An 18198-nucleotide genomic window follows, 5' to 3' on the forward strand; every position below is an offset into this window, starting at 1 on the left:
AAAAAAAAAAAGGCATTGTATCCGTGTCAAGAAATTCAACGTTAAGATTTGATACTAAACGCATAAAAACTCTACTAAATTTACAAAAAAAACACCCCTTGATCTCCAAGAAGTTACACCTCAACCTTTATGAATACAATAATTGGTGTAAAATAATTAAGAAATCTTACTTTTTGAGTTACATGAGCGATATTTTTTATTACATTGTTATAAATGGAGGGAGATTAATTTGAAACAAAAAAAAAAGTTGTTCTTTAAAATAATTATTTATTAGATCATCTTAGAAAAACCTATGTGTTTATATATATATATATATATTATGTAATAATTTAAATTAAAAATATTATAGATAAACAATTGTTAATGAGTTAATTAGCTCTAAAGTTTGAATTTAATTAATAAAATGGACCAATACAAATCCAATAGATAAAGGCCAAAGTTAAAATTTACCGACTTCCATACTTTGTCATGGGTTTTGTAAGAAACTGAATCATTCTTTTATAGGCAATACATATTTCAATTAAAAAAAACTAACTTACTTCAATGGAGTTTTGAATCAATTGAAACCAGTGTTATTACACTTAAATAGCCGTACCGTGTGTTTTGTGTGGTGGTTGGAAAGAGAATGCAGTTGGTCTGAAATGGAGTGAAGAATCAAATGGTGGACCATTCTTTCTTCGAGGGTATTGCTCCTTCCTAACGACAGCGAATCCACCGCCCAAAGAAATTCGATACAAACAGAGGGTGCAGTTATGTCAACAAAGACATGACTGTCATTATCAAAGGATATACACTATAACATGATTAAGATCGAATCACCACCAGCGACTCAAACGGTGAATTTTCTTCTACACGGAATAAATAGAGAAGTCGTCGAAGAATTTGCAGAGAGGTAGTAGGATTGCGGAAGAGCGGATTTCCAAACATTTGGTTGGCCCTTGTAAATGAGGGATCAATATTTCAACGGAATTCTCCGGAACAATATTGTTAACTTAATTTGACAGCAAAAAATTATGTTACATAACCGCAGTTGGGTGAGGACAAGAACCAATTTTACTAACAACATATACCTTAAAAAAACACGGGAGCCTTTTGATTGAGATTTGAGACCTTAAAAAGAATCAATATCAATCAAAATTTTAAAATATATTCGAAAATAAGAAAAGAAAAAAAAAACATCTATGTATTATATCTCTAACTGATTTTGCAAGTTTGAGCTGTCGACTGTATTCTTTTGTAGACCCGGACACCATGACTGATCCTTGTTGTTCCAATGACCCATTTGTTAGAATTATGGTTTCAAATAGATAATTTATAAAATAAAATTACCATGATATTAGAGGCGTGGGGCCCACTTCTAGATGTTGTCATTGGATGTTCAGTACAGGGAATAATGGTCAGCACATCCCCCTGTAGAGGTAGATTAAGTGGCTACATTGACTTAGTGGACACATCCCTTGGGACTAAGGAGATATGTCTCTCTCGAGGGGATGTATCCCTCCTGAGAGGATGTATCTCTTCTAAGAGGATGTGTCCTTATGAAAAGTCATTAGTACACCCTTTGAAAATCTATATAAACCTCCATGGTCTTACAAGTGAGGCTAAGGCTATATGCACGCCTAGTCTGGCTGAACGGGAGCAAGCTTATCACTTGTAAACGAAGTATAAAAGATTATCTTGTGCACTTCAAGTTCTGTTTATATTCTTCAAGATGAAAGGTACGCTCTCTTTATTCTTCTTATTTCAATTCTATGATATATGTATGGTTTTCATGATAATGGAATTGTGGAGGATTTAATATCTATTTTCTATGATGTTTATATTATTATTAGACATCAAGTCTAACAAATACAAGTGAATAATGCCTCTGCTGGTATCATAGAGATAGATTATAGGTTTCTATATTTTTCCATAATTTTTTTTTGGAATTTTTGGCTATTTATTAGTGAATGAAAATAAGCCTAATTTAGGCTTATTAGGTTCTGGCGCCGCAGGCGGGCTTGCTGTGCGCGGGCTACTGTGCGCGGGCCTGCTGCACGGGCTAATGTGCGCGGGCCTCTATGTGCGGGCTACTGTGCGCGGGCTGCTGGCCACGGGCCTGCTTGTGCGGTCCGGGTCGGTGATGACCCAGAATCATGAACCAAACCGGGTTTTTACTAATATAATGAACTAGAATGTGTTTAAAGGGTTTATTATTACCCAGAATTGTATTTTGAATAGGATTTCCATGTTATTTGGCTATTTGAAGTATTTATAATTAGTGTTATTGCATGTCTTGTTATATATTTATGTATCTGTATGTGAAAATTAACTTAATTATATAATTTGCAAAATCCCCAAAGGGTAATGCATTTTGTATAAATTAAATTAATTTTATGTGTGTTTATTTTGAGTATAATTTGTTTTATGAGTTATACTAATTTTATTATATGATTAGCAAAATCCCCAAAGGGTAATGCGAATTGTATAATTAGATTTGTATGTTGTAAATTAATTCATATGAATCCCCAAAGGGTAAGTATGAATTAATTTATTTGTTTGTTTGTTGGTTTGTGATTGTTGGTTGTTTATCATGTGTGGAATGATTTGCCTAGTAACTCTCATGAATCCCCAAAGGGTAAATGGGAGTACTAGATGGTTGAAATGATTCTATAATTATGTATGTTCTCCCAAATATTGAAATATTTTCTGGATGATAGGAATATCCAGTAGTGGACATAATTTTGCTGAGTCCCTAAAGAAAAATGTACTTGATGGGACTAATTATGTGAACTGGTCACAACGGGTTGACTTAATGCTACGAGGCCATAGGTTTGATAAGATTATCAAAGTGGATACTCCTCCTCAAAGACCTTCCCAAATAAACTACCCTGATAATCTGAAACAGTATAGGAAGGACCTTAAAAAATTCAAGGAATGGGATAATGCTAATGAAATTTCTAGGTCACATATTCTTGGGGCTCTAAGTGAGACTCTCTTGATGACTTATTTTCATGTCCCCACTACAAAAGAGATTCTCGACCAGATTGAGGCTAAATATGGTAAAAAGTCGTCTACTCACATCAATAACTTATGGCAAAAGTTCACTCGTGCCAAATGGGAAAAAAATGCTGATGTGAGAAAACATATAAATTACATGTTTGCCATGGCAGATGAGTTACAATATCATGGTAGACCAATGAATAAAGAAACTAAAGTGGTCACCATTATCAACTCTTTACCCAAATCTCTCAAATATATTCAAGACTTTTATTCTTTGTCCAAGACAAAGTGGACTATATTTGATTTGGTTAATATGATCGACCACCAGTCCGAAAGACTCAATCCAAGTATTGAGTTAGATAAACCTTCACCTAGTGCTAACGTAGTTTTGAAGCCGAAGAAAAAGAATTTTAAGAAGAATGGAAAGAACTTTCGATTTCAAAACTTCAAGGACAAAAAGGTCGATCAACAAAGGGTTGAAGTACATGCAAATCAACGTGTTTGCTTCTTCTGTAATAAGCCAGGACATATAAAGAAGTATTGTAGGGCTTTGAAAACCATGCAAGAAGGGCAACAAGAGAACACCAGTGAGTCCTTATCTCTTGAAACTTGTACTATTTATATCAAGCCTTTTAGTTGGTGGGCTGATTCTGGTGCAACTGTTCATGTATCGAATGAGTTGCAGGGTTTCAAGGAGCTAAGAAAGATTGAGGACAAAACAAGCTTTATTTACATGGGAAATGATGAAAAGGCCATTGTGGAAGGCGTGGGCACTTACCGGCTAAAGCTTGTTGATAATAAGTTTTTTGATTTAGAAGATTGTCTTTATGCTCCTTCTATGAGAAGAAGTCTATTATCTGTATCTTGTCTTGAGAAACTTGGATTTACATTTTACTTTGGCAATGGAAAGTTTCTTATGTTACAAGATGATAAAGTTATTTTGAGAGGTTTTCGAAATTCTGGTCTATATCAATTGCAACTTAGTGGAAATATGGTGTTCAATGTTTCTACTCCTTTGGATATTAAAGAAAATGAATTGTATTTGTGGCATTTACGACTAGGGCATATAAACAAAGATAGAATTACAAGACTTGTGACACAAGGATTATTGAAAAATCTTTCACATAATGATTTTCCTATTTGTGAGTGTTGTATATATGGGAAAATGACAAAGATACTCTTTCCATCCAAAGGCTCAAGAAGTTCTCATGTTTTGGATATTATTCATTCTGATATATGTGGACCTATGAATGTGAATACTTGTAATGGTCATTCGTATTTTATCACATTTATAGATGATTTCTCAAGATATGGAAGAGTATATTTACTGCATAGAAAAAATGAGGCCTTAGATTATTTCAAAACCTTCAAATTGGAGGTAGAAAATGCCATAGGAAACAAGATCAAAACATTGCACACCGACAGAGGTGGAGAGTATTGTTCGGAGTTATTCTCTGAATTTTGCAAGTCAAAAGGGATTATCCATATGTTTAGCATGCCTTATACACCTGAACAGAATGGTATTGCTGAAAGGAGAAATCGAACCTTACTAGAGATGGTAAGATCTATGATGGCACTTGCAAATTTGCCAATATCCTTTTGGGGCGAAGCATTATTGACAGCTACCTATATCTCAAATAGAGTGCCTTCAAAGTCGGTTGAGAAAACACCTTATGAGGTAAAGTCAGGCAAAACTCCTAGTCTTAACCATTTTAAAGTATGGGGATGTGTTGCTCATGTTTTAAAACTTGATCCTAAGGACAAATTGAAGGCTAAGACTCAAAGATGTTTATTTGTTGGGTACTCTGAACATTCGAAAGGATATAGGTTATATGATCCCAAGGAGAAGGTGATTATTGAAAGTAGACATGTAAAATTCATTGAAGATAGATTTGATTGTGATGAAGATTTAGGTATGAAGTCTCACTTGGAAGAATGTGTTGAAATGTCTTCTTCTGAATCTCCTTCTAATATAGAGAATTCTACCCAAATGGATATTCGAAGAGGGACTAGAGAAAGAAAACCTAGTCAACTCTTATCATCTTCAGATTTTTATACCTATGCTGGAGAAACTTATGAAAGAACAAAGTTGAATGAAGATGTTACTGATCCTGACACTTACGAGGAAGCACTCCTTGATGTGGATTCCGACAAGTGGAAGTCGGCAATGGAAGAAGAGATGGACTCTATGTATAAAAATGAAGTTTGGAAACTTGTTGATCCTCCTACATCGGTTAAGCCCATTAAGTGCAAGTGGATTTTTACAAGGAAGAGAAATGTTGAAGGAAAAGTTGAAAGATTCAAAGCTCGTCTTGTTGCCAAGGGTTTTACTCAACAATACGGGATTGATTATGATGAAACATTCTCTCATGTTGCAAGAATACAGTCTATTCGAGCTCTCCTGGCATTGGTAGCATATTATGACTATGAGTTGTTCCAAATGGATGTTAAAACCGCTTTTCTAAATGGAAATTTGGATGAGAAGATTTATATGGAACAACCACGTGGATTTGTTAGATCTGGAACTGAAGCAAAAGTGTGTAAGTTGGACAAGTCTATTTACGGTTTGAAACAAGCCTCAAGATTATAGAATATCAAGTTCAATAAAGCAATTACAGCGTATGGTTTTACTCAAAATCCAGAAGATCACTGTGTTTATATAAAAACAGTGGGAGATCGCATTGCTTTTCTTACTTTATACGTAGATGATATTTTATTAGCCGGGAATGATATTCAGTTACTCCAAGGTATAAATACATGGTTGTTTCAGACATTTGATATGAAAGACCTTGGGGAAGCTTCTTATATTCTTGGCATTAAAATTCTACGGGATAGATCTTTGCGAAAATTGAGTTTGTCTCAAGAGAAGTATATCGACACTCTTCTGGATCGGTTTCACATGTCTAACTGTATACAAGGTAAAGTACCTTATGATAGCACTAAAAAGATGAGCCATGTGGATTGTCCTTCTCACCTCAAAGATAAGTTGGACGAATCTAAGTATCCATACGCTTCTGCTGTGGGGAGTTTTATGTATGCTCTTATATGTACAAGACCTGATCTTGCTTATGCTGTTGGGATTCTTAGCCGGTTTCAGGCTAATCCAGGTTTTACTCACTGGGAAGGGGTAAAATGGGTAATGCGCTATCTAAAAAGAACAAAGTCATATGCTTTGACTTATCAAACGGACAAGTTGGAATTGGTTGGTTATTCCGACTCAGATTATCAAGGATGTGTTGATACCCGAAAATCTACTTCTGGTTTTATCTTTATGTTTGGAGGAGGTGCCATTTCTTGGAAAAGCAAGAAGCAAGATTGTGTCGCGCAATCAACCATGGAGGCAGAATATGTGGTTATGAACTTAGCTACAAGGGAAGTTGTCTATCTTCGTAAATTCTTGCGAAGTCTTCTAGTGGTAGACTGTGTGGAGCGACCTATTCCTCTCTTTTGTGATAATGAATCTGCTATTGCTATCACGAAAGATCTGAAGTGTCACTCCAAGGCTAAACATATCGAAGGCAAATACCACTACATACAAGACATACTGAGGAAGGAGGAAGTTGTTCTTTATAAGATATCTTCTCTGGATAACTTAGTTGATCCACTAACCAAGTGTCTTCCCGTGACCAGTTTCACTTTCCATGTGGGGAACATGGGTTTGATTTGTTTATAATTGATGAGACCAAGTGGGAGAACATTGTTTTGTATGCATTGTGGTCTCAATGATTTGTAATACTATGTATATCATGACATTATAATTTATATTCCATGGAATGATTTTGACAAAATGCATATGCTTTTGTGAGATAATATGAGTACCTAGTGTATGCCTTGAGATTCAACTTCCCTATTAGGTATGCACTTGTACGTGTATATGTGAGGGTTTCAATAGGGAATGACGGTTGAGTCTCTAAAATTGTCCAGGCCAATGGGACTGCATAGGCACAGTTTCCTTTACGGCTAATACTCATGCTGGTATAGAGCTTTACCATGAACTCCTCAGGTACTGAGTATGCTATGGATGGTAAGATGCCTTGATGTCCAACTTTTCTATTAGTTATATACTTGTATGTATATACGGAAGGGTCTCAATAGGAAGGTAGGGTTGGATGTCTAAATAATTCAGGCCTATGGTACTGATAAGACACAGTTACCTTAGTGGCTAATATTCGAACTGGTACAGAGCTTTACCCTGAGTTCAGGTCCGAGTATGCTATGAATGGAGACCGCTGAACTAGCAAATTTGACAAGTATGGATTTGGTTTATTCCCCAGCCTTGGATATCTAAGATATATATTGTATAGGCCCGGGTTAACTACACATGTATATTAAAGTGTTTAAGGTAATGCCTATGGTCATGGTATGGTTTTATGTGTCAAAATTAATTTTCAAAGTTTTTTTTCGAAAATCGGAATTTGAAATGGATTTGAAACCAAGTGGGAGTTTGTTAGAATTATGGTTTCAAATAGATAATTTATAAAATAAAATTACCATGATATTAAAGGCGTGGGGCCCACTTTTAGATGTTGTCATTGGATGTTCAGTACAGGGAATAATGGCCAGCACATCCCCCTGTAGAAGTAGATTAAATGGGTACATTGACTTAGTGGACACATCCCTTGGGACTAAGGAGATATGTCTCTCTTGAGGGGATGTATCCCTCCTGAGAGGATGTATCTCTTCTAAGAGGATGTGTCCTTATGAAAAGTCATTAGTACACCCTTTGAAAATCTATATAAACCTCCATGGTCTTACAAGTGAGGCTAAGACTATATGCACACCTAGTCTGGCCGAACGGGAACAAGCTTATCACTTGTAAACGAAGTATAAAAGATTATCTTGTGTACTTCAAGTTCTGTTTATATTCTTCAAGATAAAAGGTACGCTCTCTTTATTCTTCTTATTTCAATTCTATGATATATGTATGGTTTTCATGATAATGGAATTGTGGAGAATTTAATATCTATTTTCTATGATGTTTATATTATTATTAGACATCAAGTCTAACACCATTGATGCCAATGGAAACTTGCCAGCAACTTCTGACTCGGAGCTACTATCTGGTGACTTACGGGGGATGATGCCATAAGGCGCAGCATTTAGAACCCTACATGAATCAAATGAAAAAGTCAAGATTGCTGAGCGGAATAATCCAGTACAGAAAGAAAATGAAAAGGCAAGTTTTTTCTTTTTGTTTTTTTAATAATAAACTTAACTACAAATAGATCTTTATCAGTTTGACGAAGAGCAACCCTTTTTTATTTCTTTCTGACTCAAAACGGGAAAAAAACCCAGGTTCGCGGCAGTTAACTGTCGGTATCTGCCCCTCGACAAATTCCCACAATTGCCAGTTTAACCAATAAAAAAATAAAAAATATCCATAGATTGTCCCTTCCTTCCAATGATATGGAAGGGTGAATGGAATCTGTCCCCCTTGTTTAAATAAGCCAAGTTTGCCTTGCTCGTGTAATTAGAAAAGACTTCAAAAGAGTCACAATGCCAGTTTATAGACTAACAGATCTGAACCCGAAAAGAACTTCCTAAACTGGTGTTTCGGGTCGCAGCAAGACCAAATGCTACTGGAAACCTTTTAACTCTCTCTATCAGGGTAGCTGGAAAGAAAATTCATCCAAAAAATTATTTCAAAATTTGAGGAAACTTCCAAATACCTCTCCTTGCGCTTCTCAAGAAACCTGGCCAAAGATGCTTTGCGTGCTAGAGGAACTGCTGAAAAAGCAGATCAGAAGAAGATTTTGTTTAAAATACAAGAAGTTGCCATAAATACTTTAAGCACCCAAAATGAATTAGTGAAAACACTGACCTGCCGGTATCAGAGATGTAGAAGTGGAAACAGGAATCTGTGGAGATGGCTCAGGCTTGCTGCTGGAAGGAGCTGTCAATGCCCCTACCGATTCTGGACTCAACAAATCTTCTGGATGACTGGATCCGCTCCCTGACTGAGCATTAGAGTGACAGGTAACAGATATTGGGCTTGAAAGACCAGACCAAGGTTCAGGTTTCACAGGAGCTGAGATGTTGACTGGGGTTCTATGGGTAGTAGGGTTTGTGTTACCATTCCCTGCGAGGAACATGATTGCCTGAGCCTGGAGAAAGTTAAGGAAGAGTTCAGTACACGGACAAAGAAATTATTTCTCTAAGATTTTGTTTTTTGGATAACTTCAGAACAGTTTAAGATGATGTATAAAACTACCTCCTCCGCTGAAATATCATCATAGACATTGACTGTTCCCCCGTAAAATACGGTCAACTGAGCAGAACCAGTTGACGGCTTGGAATTGTTCCTACACACAACATATGAACAATTCGAAGATTTAATTTTATCACCACTAATTTTATTCGATCGAGTTTAAGATCTATAAATCTCATTGACTTGATACCTTAGTGCATATGTGCCTGTCATGGGAATCACTGAATGTGAAGTTGTTATTGGAATGCCTCCAAGAGGTTGCTGCATAATAGAGGCACTGCCGCTTTTGGTCCCATGGACTTTGAAGAAAGGATTGCTCGTTGCAACAGAAATATGATGGTTAGAAACGGGGAAGGACCTCATATCATGCGAGCGTATGACTGACATTCCATCAACGGGTTGAGTAAGATAGGTTGGGAACGTGAAATTTGTGCTTTGTCTTTCCATGTTGAAGCTCTTATAAAAACCAAAAGAAAGATGGATCAGTTTGTGCAAGATAATTAAAATTTTACTGTCGAATAAGGTGTTTACCATTCAAGAGTTTGATACAAACCTGGGATTGTCCAACAGAAATCTTTTGATTGGGGTCGAAAGCATCAGATGTAGTTACAGCCTGAAAAACAGATGGCACATGAGGATCAAATATAAGCTTTTTCGGCCTATCTTCTTGACTGGTCTTGAACGACATAAATTTGGGCAGAGCAGAGATTTTGCTGGGAAACGTTGTCCACTGCATCCCTGAAGGTCCAAGGAATGCTGAAATAAGCACAAGAAATGGCTATTAAAACATTGAACTCGATTATTTTGGTCCCTGACATATCAAACTTCAGAAGCAGCAACCACCAAATCCATCCTCGAAAAGTTTTACCATGAAGAAATAAAAAATGAAGTTTCTCCCACATATAACAGATTCTTAGCATACCCCATAAACCAGTATACTCGACAACTTAAAAGCATCACCGAGTTGCTCACATAGAGTGCCGGGTGATTCGGCCACCCTGACATAGATGATACCGGAACCATAGGTTAAAAAATACAAAAAGATACGCAATCATCTCACTAAAATCTAAAGGAGTCGAAAATCTTCTCATCCACAACATAAGTAAATGAATCAAAAGTTTGCAACTCACAGCCATGAAATGAGCCAAAAGCTTAGTCTACTCTAAACACTCATCTTTGCCCATACAATTACGAGATGAAGTTATTTAATCTCGGCTCCAAATTCTAACAAATACCGCCGGGTCATTTTCGTTCGAAACTTCTGATAAGGGTGTAATTAAGACTTAATCCTCCGTCGAGAGAGGTCCTTTGTAAAATTTTAACAAATAAATAAATACTTCGAGATTTGAAGTCTTCATCTTCTAACTGTCAGCATCACTGTTTAGTATGAACCTCGCGTGACCTTCTTCAAAGGAAAGAAATTAAATAGAATATACACTGGAAGTTGATGTATACGACAAAAGCGAGGATGAAACCAAGGGGACGGGGCCCCACAAGAAAAAAATAGACAAGGCAACGTCAGTGCTTCGCACGTTTCGTAACCGCCTTTGAAGAGATTTTTCCCCGGGGGAAAACAAATGCGGAACTCAAAACTTATTCCAAACTCGCTTTCTAATTACTCATTTGAGGTCCGAAGCCCACCAGAGTGGGTCGATGACGACGGCGAGATGGAACGGAACAAGCCGAAGGCGTAAGTTAGCGCCCTCCCAACTTTAAAATCACACGTAAAAGAAAAAAAAAAGAGGCTCCGTCTAACTGTTCTCTAGGAAAAAGAAGAAAAATAGAATATATATTTGAAAACAGATCTAAATATCTAATGAAGATAACAAGACAAGCAGCAACAATTATTAGGAGATAGTAAACGCCATTGCGCACTTGCGCACGGAACCTGGTTGATCCACTACAGAGTTAAAGCTGCACCAATTGTGTTTAATCAACGAGATTACGTGATGTGAGAACAGGAGCAGCTAAATCTACATAAATTCTCATTGAGCAACCAAAAACGAATCAGAAATAGATAAACCACAAATGCCAAGCTAGATCAGAGAGACGGATTTCAGCTACTAAATCTAAAAAAACAAATCAAAACAACGCACACAAACAGAGAAGAAGCAATGAATCGAAAGGGACCTGTATCTTTGCCAACGTCTTTGAACTCTTCCTTCGCTACCTCCAAATATTCTCTCGAATTCAGACCCAAGAAATCTCTCTCCATCTTCACCTGAAATGTGAAACAACACCTTCAGGAAACGAGAGAAGCCCAATTCTCCTTCAAAAACAATATCAGCAAAACAGCGGCCACGACGGTGAGGACGTAGGTGGAGAAGCCGGGGATTATTAAACCATTCGTCGCTTCACTGTGGCAAAAGAGGAGGACTCGGAGCTCGGAAGCGGAGGAGAGGAACTATATCTGAAAATGCAAAAGCTAAAGCTAGCTCTCCCTGCTTTTATTATCCACGCTTGTGAAGGTTCACCAAACGCTTCATCGAGACCGTCCGATGCAACGGTCGGGTCCGGTTGGACGACCGGCTGAGACGGTTACCACCCACGTGCGTGGACCGTAAAATCCGACATTCCGAAATAGTGTGTACCTGTCAGTGCCCGGCTCTCCGGCTCTCAAACCGCGTGATCGCCTACCAGCAAATTCCTCGCCGGCAAAAGTGGACCCGCCATGATTCATCTCGAGGAGTTGTGAAGCCTAATCAATATCGTTGTAATCTCTAATTCAACATAAACGAACTTAAAAGTTAATTAATCAAAGATTAAGAGACAAAAACCGAAACTAAGCGAACAAAGTCAGTATTTCATAAACGAAGTCCCAAATTGGAAGCGGTATTCACGTATAAAGTGAGAAACTGGTCGTGGTTAACCTGCCGGCTCTTGCTAATCCGTCTTAATTATTATGGATAATGTCGGATTTAGGGGAACCTTAAAAATTAGTGAAAGACTATGGGCGCTGTACTATTGCAGGACCACTAAATATGGGTCATTTTATAATTGCTCCACGAATCCTTGCAATTGAGTTGTTTTTCAACTCTTATCTTCTCTTGTAATTCTACGCCACCCATTTATAGGATTACTTCTCAATCTTATCTGATCTTGTCCCTAGTAAATAATTTTTTTTATTAAAATAAAACGATCAAAGGAATAGAGATCGCCAATCCTCTTGTACTCGCCTCGTGTGTTATGCACCTACGGGCCCCTCAAGTTCGGCCTCGAATTTAAAACCCGGAATCAACAACTCGGTCTCCGGACATCAAAACCACTTTCTCAAACGGGGGGACCCAACAAAAATTAGAAAGGTAGAAAAAATGCGAAAAGATTGTAAAAAATCTATTAGATTGGCGGTGGGTACAGCTGTCCAAGACAGCCATGTGAGGGGAGGCGGCCGCATTTTAGTAAGCGCCATGTGGGTGGGACCCCTCCTCACGTCCCTTTCACCACGTGCTCTTCTCCGCACGTTCCACACGTATCTCCTCACGTGCTATTTCTTTTTACTCCCCGCGGACGCGTGGCCAAATCGCCCACGTGTCATCGTTTTTCACTTGAAGATCCACGACAGTGCTTCCACGTGATTTTTTTTAAGTCTTTCCTTTTTCTGTTTTCTTTTGACGTTTGTAATTTGATTAATGTTTTTTTGTCCTCACGTGCTATTTCTTTTTACTCCCCGCGGACGCGTGGCCAAATCGCCCACGTGTCATCGTTTTTCACTTGAAGATCCACGACAGTGCTTCCACGTGATTTTTTTAAGTCTTTCCTTTTTCTGTTTTCTTTTGACGTTTGTAATTTGATTAATGTTTTTTTGCCTTCGGGGGAAAGAAAGAATGAGTGGGCGAGCTGCGGTCGTTTTCTTCCGAACGTGTGGACCCACGCGCCATAAATAGGTGGGCCCATTAAACTAAAAATAAAGAAAAAATGGAAAATCTTATCCATGGGTGATGAAGAAGGGAAGACAAGCGACAGAAAATACATTCATTTTTTAAGCTATTTCTGGAAATGGAATAACTTTTCTTGATTCGTCTTGCTGCATTTAAGAAATATTAGAAAATATAAAAAAATAAGTTTTTTGTTTTTTTTTCCAATGGGAAAAATAAACTAAAAATAGTAAAATATTTTTTAGAGAGATTAAAATTAATACTTTAAATTATGGAGGGTCTGCCCAAGTTCAAGTCACCCTCTCACGTGCGCTGTCTTGACTCGAGGCAGTGTTGGCAAGAAGCCGACACGTGTAATCCATGGTACAATAATTTTGATATTTTTAAAAGAAAATTGAGTTTTTTAATCTTGATTCCCATTTCCCACTCTTAGGGGGAGTTTTATTTATTTAAGATGCAAAAAGGGACTTGATAAGATATTATATGATATTAGATGAAATTTTATGTTAATTTAATCATCAAAACCATGTGGTCAGACCAAGCGACATTTTGAGATAATAATAATTAAATGTGAAACCCACTTTTTGAAAGCATTACATGACGCGTGTCACCCAAACATATCGGATTCTTACTTACCCAATACGTTAGGCAAAACCAGAGTGCAGAGAAAGAACTCTTCAGCAAATAGCGGCGGAAGCCCTTTGGCGGCAGTTCTATTGTGTTTTGAGGCCAACCTTGACAAAAACCTAAAGCCAGGAGAGTTATCCTTTATCATGAAATCAATCCTAATATATTTTTCAGAATTTAGAACATGAAAGCAGTAGAAGAAAATCTACTTTGTCAAGTAATTTGTTTAAAAGAATCGATCATTAATTCCTTTACAAAAGGAACTGATAAAAGGCAGTTCCTTAAAGAGTCTAATCACTTGGGTCTGATTGCTCTTCGCAGTTCAGGAATTGAACCCAAAAGCATAACATAGCAGACCATTCTAAGTCACCAGTTTTACTACTGAAATAAAAGCATTAACAAAATTTAAGCATGCATTGTGGTCTCCCCCCAGAATCAGATCACCTTTCAGGGACCAGTGACTTGGATATTTGAAAACAATTCCATTACAGGATCCCAGTATTAACCATTCACAAAACCAAAGAAAAGGAGAAACAAAACTAGCAATAGTAGTAGGTGCAAGTCTTTAAATGGATCTTTTATAATATCAGTGCCTCAGAAAAAAAGGTAAAGAATAAAGCTGAAATAAAGGCAGTAAAATGCGTATAAAAGTTTGGATTGGGCCTTTGGCTCAGTGGCCACATGGGGTGGAAGGGATGGGTAAGTAGGAGGTTTTGAATTCAAGTCTCATTGGGTGTATAGGGTTTAGTGTGTCTAATTAACATTAAAAAAAGTATATACAAGTAAAATAATGAAAGAAATTTCAATGCCTATGTTTACAAAAATATTACAGGTTTTCCATTTGAGTACATTTTGTCCATGTTTGTGTACCCCCATGGTCAGAAATTCTATTTGGGAAACAAATGGAGCAATTTGCCTTGCTAAATGAACTCTAAATTCCAGTAGACGAATTTACACTGCAGTTTATGGTCTACCACCATATTCCAAATGGTCACCAACCGGAATTAGGTCTATCACAGGGCAAGAGACTCACCTCATAGAGCACTGATGTTGGTTCCCATGGCAAAAAGACACCTTGGAGCACAACTCCATCAGGAAATTGTATTCGACTAACAGTAGCTTTGTATTTTCTCCTTGTAGCCTTTGCCTGTTTCTCCTAGAATGATTTTGGCATAAGAAGCTGAGAATCTGCAAGTTTTTTGCTCCTTAGTTCGGCTTGTCTTTTTAGCTCTTCAGCCGAGAGATTATAAAATGAATCTGGCAAGTCAATCTTTGCTGCTACACTTTCTGGAACAGAGAAAAAAAACCAGACCTGAAATTCTGGAAAGAACTATGAACATCAGAACGGCCAAAAAATAACAGAAAGCCAATCAGAGGTTTCCCCAAACAAAGCTCATTTGTTCAAAACTGCTTTTGCAGTCATCAACAATTGTACACTTTTGAAAATTCTCAAGATGGAACATAAGCTACTCTTGCCTCTAATTTTAGAAGCAGCCAAGCGTTTTCAAGACTTAAGGTAATAAATATTAAATATCCTACAGACGACATGAAAGTTGAGGAGGACAAGGTGAAAATGATGCTTCCTCAAGTGCAAATATGGCAGACACAAACGTCAAATGTATGCAGTGCCACCTTTTGTCTCAATTCTGAGCATATGAATCAGATGTTTACCAAATGATAGAAAAACCTGCATATATGGATCACCCTTAACTTGGAAGAAGTAATATCCAATTCAAGAACTTCTAGCAGAAGGATAAAAAGACCAATAACGACATAAGGCTCATAGTGCAAATTTTCTTGAGTAAAATCAGAAAAGAAAACTGAAATCAGAATAAACTCTTAACTTTTACTGCAAGGTTGTCAACAAATTACCTGTCTGTCCACCACTTTCTTCTGTTCAACTCTGTTCTCAGGAGCAACTGAATCCACCACAAACATTGGCTTTAACAAGAACAAATATTTAGTAGAATAGAATGATCGGGAATAAGAAAAAGAAAACATGAGGGACAACATTAATACGAAGCATTGAACTCATGAAATATATTAAAGGTGTAAAAGAGCTTGCAAGTGCAAGTTAAATCTGATAAATAAAATCCACAACAGCTGATATCTTGTTCAAATTGATGAAATGAAACACTAATAAACTTCAGCTTTTGGAGCTCACACAGCCCCTCTCCCAGCTCCATGATTGCTTCTTGTTGATTCTAATATATACACTACTTTACAAGAGCTCCTTACAGTTGGGACTGAACTTCTCCTTGGTCATTCTAAAGCTCCATTTTTGTCCAAAATCACTAAGAAGCTAGAGCAACATTAAAGACAATCTCACCCACTAGATTAAAGAGATGATGAAGCCCCACAGCAGAATCCCATGAAATACTGCTTGCTTTAGCTCTTCAGATCTCACCCTAATTGCTTCAAGAAAACCATGGCATTTGTAAACACTTTAACATTGAAGACCTGAACTGCTTCATCAAACACAGTCCCCATCCGGTTCTTTGAAGAAATCATTGTCAGAGGACCTATATGTAACGTGGAAAATAGAGCACTGCCCCCTGAAAGAACTCTAGTTGCTGAACTTCATCCAATCCGGCATAAGGTCAAATGATTTGGTACAAAAGAGGGAACAGGAAGGTTAGGATCATGGAGGAAAAATTCTGCAGCATTGAAGCAACGGCAAACCAGAGAAAAAATTGTTACTTGGCACCCAGGATTTTGCAAACTTTTTGATCAAACATAAACTGGTGAAACTGGTCACTGAATGCTAGTGACTCAACAGGAAATGCACTAAATTTACTTTCGGCATCAGGAGAAAAAGTCGGTAGCAGCCCAAGAAACTCTCCATATCTCTCTCCATTCGGGAGTAAATCCACTATTATAGAAGCAGTGGAAGCATCTGGTTTGATATTTCTCTCAACCATCTTATGAAGAAGTTGGAAGGCCTTAGCTTTTTTATTCAGCTGGCAATATCCACGCATAATTGTATTAAAGGTGACCACATTTGGTTCATAGCCTCTCTCTTCCATTTCCAAGAACAAATCACTTGCTTCTTGCAGCTTCCCTTCTATGCAGAGTCCATTAATCATAACAGTATATGTTACAACATTTGGCAGCAAACCTATTTCTCCAAGTTTCCGGAACTGCTCCATTGCCATTTCAACCTTCCCAACTTTCCACAGCCCATCTATGATAGAATTAGAGAACTTAATATTTGGTTTAATTCCATATTTTCTAATTCCATCAGAAAGTTCTATTGCTTCAACAATAAAATGATTCTTGCAAAGCCCATCAATCATTATTATATAGGTCAATGTATCGGGACATTGGCCAAGATCTTGCATCTCATACAAAAGTTCTTTTGCAGCTTTAAACTTTCCTTCCAAGCAAAGTCCACTTAACAAAGTATTATACGTAATAAGTGTAGGCATAACTCCCTCTCTTATCATCTCTCTATAAATAACCACAGCCTCATCCACCATTTCTTTCTGACAATATCCATTAATTAACGCATTAAAACTGACAACATCACGTCTGCAACCCCTACCACCCATAGAATCAAAAAAAATTCTTGCTTTACCAAGCTTACCTTCCAAGCAAAGTCCATTCATCAACGTATTGTAAATGATACCATCAGGTTTCACCCCTCTTTGTTCCATCAGCTCTAACAAATTACAGGCTTCTTTAACATTTCCTTCATTACAAAGTGCATCAGTTAACACATTAAATGTTACTACATTTGGCAGGATCCCTCTGCTCTCCATTTCACTAAATAATTTCATGGCCAATTCCCATTTACCAACACGACAAAGGCCATTAATTAGTGAACTATAAACAACCACATCTTGGCCAACTCCCCTATCTCCCATTTCAATGAACAGTTTCAGAGCTTCATCTATTAAACCTTCTTTGCAAAGATTATCTATAATGATACAGTATGAAATAGCATTAGGTTCACAAGCATCTCTACAGCAAACCATTTCATTATGCAACTTGAGTGCAAACCTTGTGTGGCCAGCTTGGCATAACCCATTAAGGAGTGTTCCATATGTAACTGCATTATGGGGGGCATCCTTTCTCCACCATGTCGGAGAAAAAATCCACCGCTTCCTCAATTTTATCCACCCTACACAAAGCTTTCACCAACGTTGTGAAAGTGACAGCATTTGGACAGTGACCTCGCTTCAGAATTTCTCCAAACACTGAAAAGGAATAGCTTGCATAATTCAACTGGGCATAAGAATTGGCTAAAATATTAAGCGCATAAAAGTCCAGAGGTACTCCGTGAGCATGCATTTCTCTGCAAAGCGATACGACAAAGAAATAGCTTCTAGTTTTGGCAATTTTATTCAATATGGGAATGAAATTTGAAACTGGTGGTAGGGGTCTAGTAAGGAGCTTTTGCCGAAAGAGAGCAATCGAACTACTGAGGCCTGCAGGCTCCGATTGAATATCAATTTTTGTATGATGAAGCAGTGAGCAGTTGTAGTCAAACAACCTCTTTGCATT

The 18198-nt window shown here is 37.5% G+C and overlaps 2 protein-coding genes across 4 annotated transcripts; both read right to left on the reverse strand.

The window, feature by feature from the left end:
• Positions 1-7877: 7877 nt before the first annotated feature.
• Positions 7878-11590, reverse strand: LOC137955319 (protein TIFY 6B-like). Of its 3 annotated transcripts, none has more exons than XM_068802214.1 (7): positions 11321-11590; positions 9744-9928; positions 9381-9646; positions 9194-9284; positions 8804-9086; positions 8652-8709; positions 7878-8089 (listed from the first exon to the last, which is right to left on the reverse strand). In XM_068802214.1, exons 1-7 carry the CDS (start codon positions 11403-11405, stop codon positions 7939-7941), a joined length of 1119 nt encoding a protein of 372 aa, XP_068658315.1. In that variant the 5' UTR covers positions 11406-11590; the 3' UTR covers positions 7878-7938. The 3 variants fall into 3 exon arrangements, with proteins under 3 accessions (XP_068658315.1, XP_068658314.1, XP_068658313.1); XM_068802213.1 differs by having other exon boundaries at positions 8652-8706; positions 9744-9946; XM_068802212.1 differs by having other exon boundaries at positions 9744-9946.
• Positions 11591-13761: 2171 nt separating this feature from the next.
• On the reverse strand, positions 13762-18198 carry LOC137955316 (putative pentatricopeptide repeat-containing protein At1g12700, mitochondrial). The gene is given in 4 exon segments (XM_068802209.1): positions 13762-13811; positions 14726-15012; positions 15565-17750; positions 17752-18198. Coding segments are annotated over 2 exon segments (1596 nt in total). The 5' UTR covers positions 17986-18198; the 3' UTR covers positions 13762-13811; positions 14726-15012; positions 15565-16388.

This window comes from Aristolochia californica, unplaced genomic scaffold (genome assembly GCF_029961685.1).
Source record: "Aristolochia californica isolate CCGP_79_NKW_82.1479 unplaced genomic scaffold, dmAriCali1.0.hap1 SCAF_2, whole genome shotgun sequence".
NCBI classification, from domain to species: domain Eukaryota; kingdom Viridiplantae; phylum Streptophyta; class Magnoliopsida; order Piperales; family Aristolochiaceae; genus Aristolochia; species Aristolochia californica.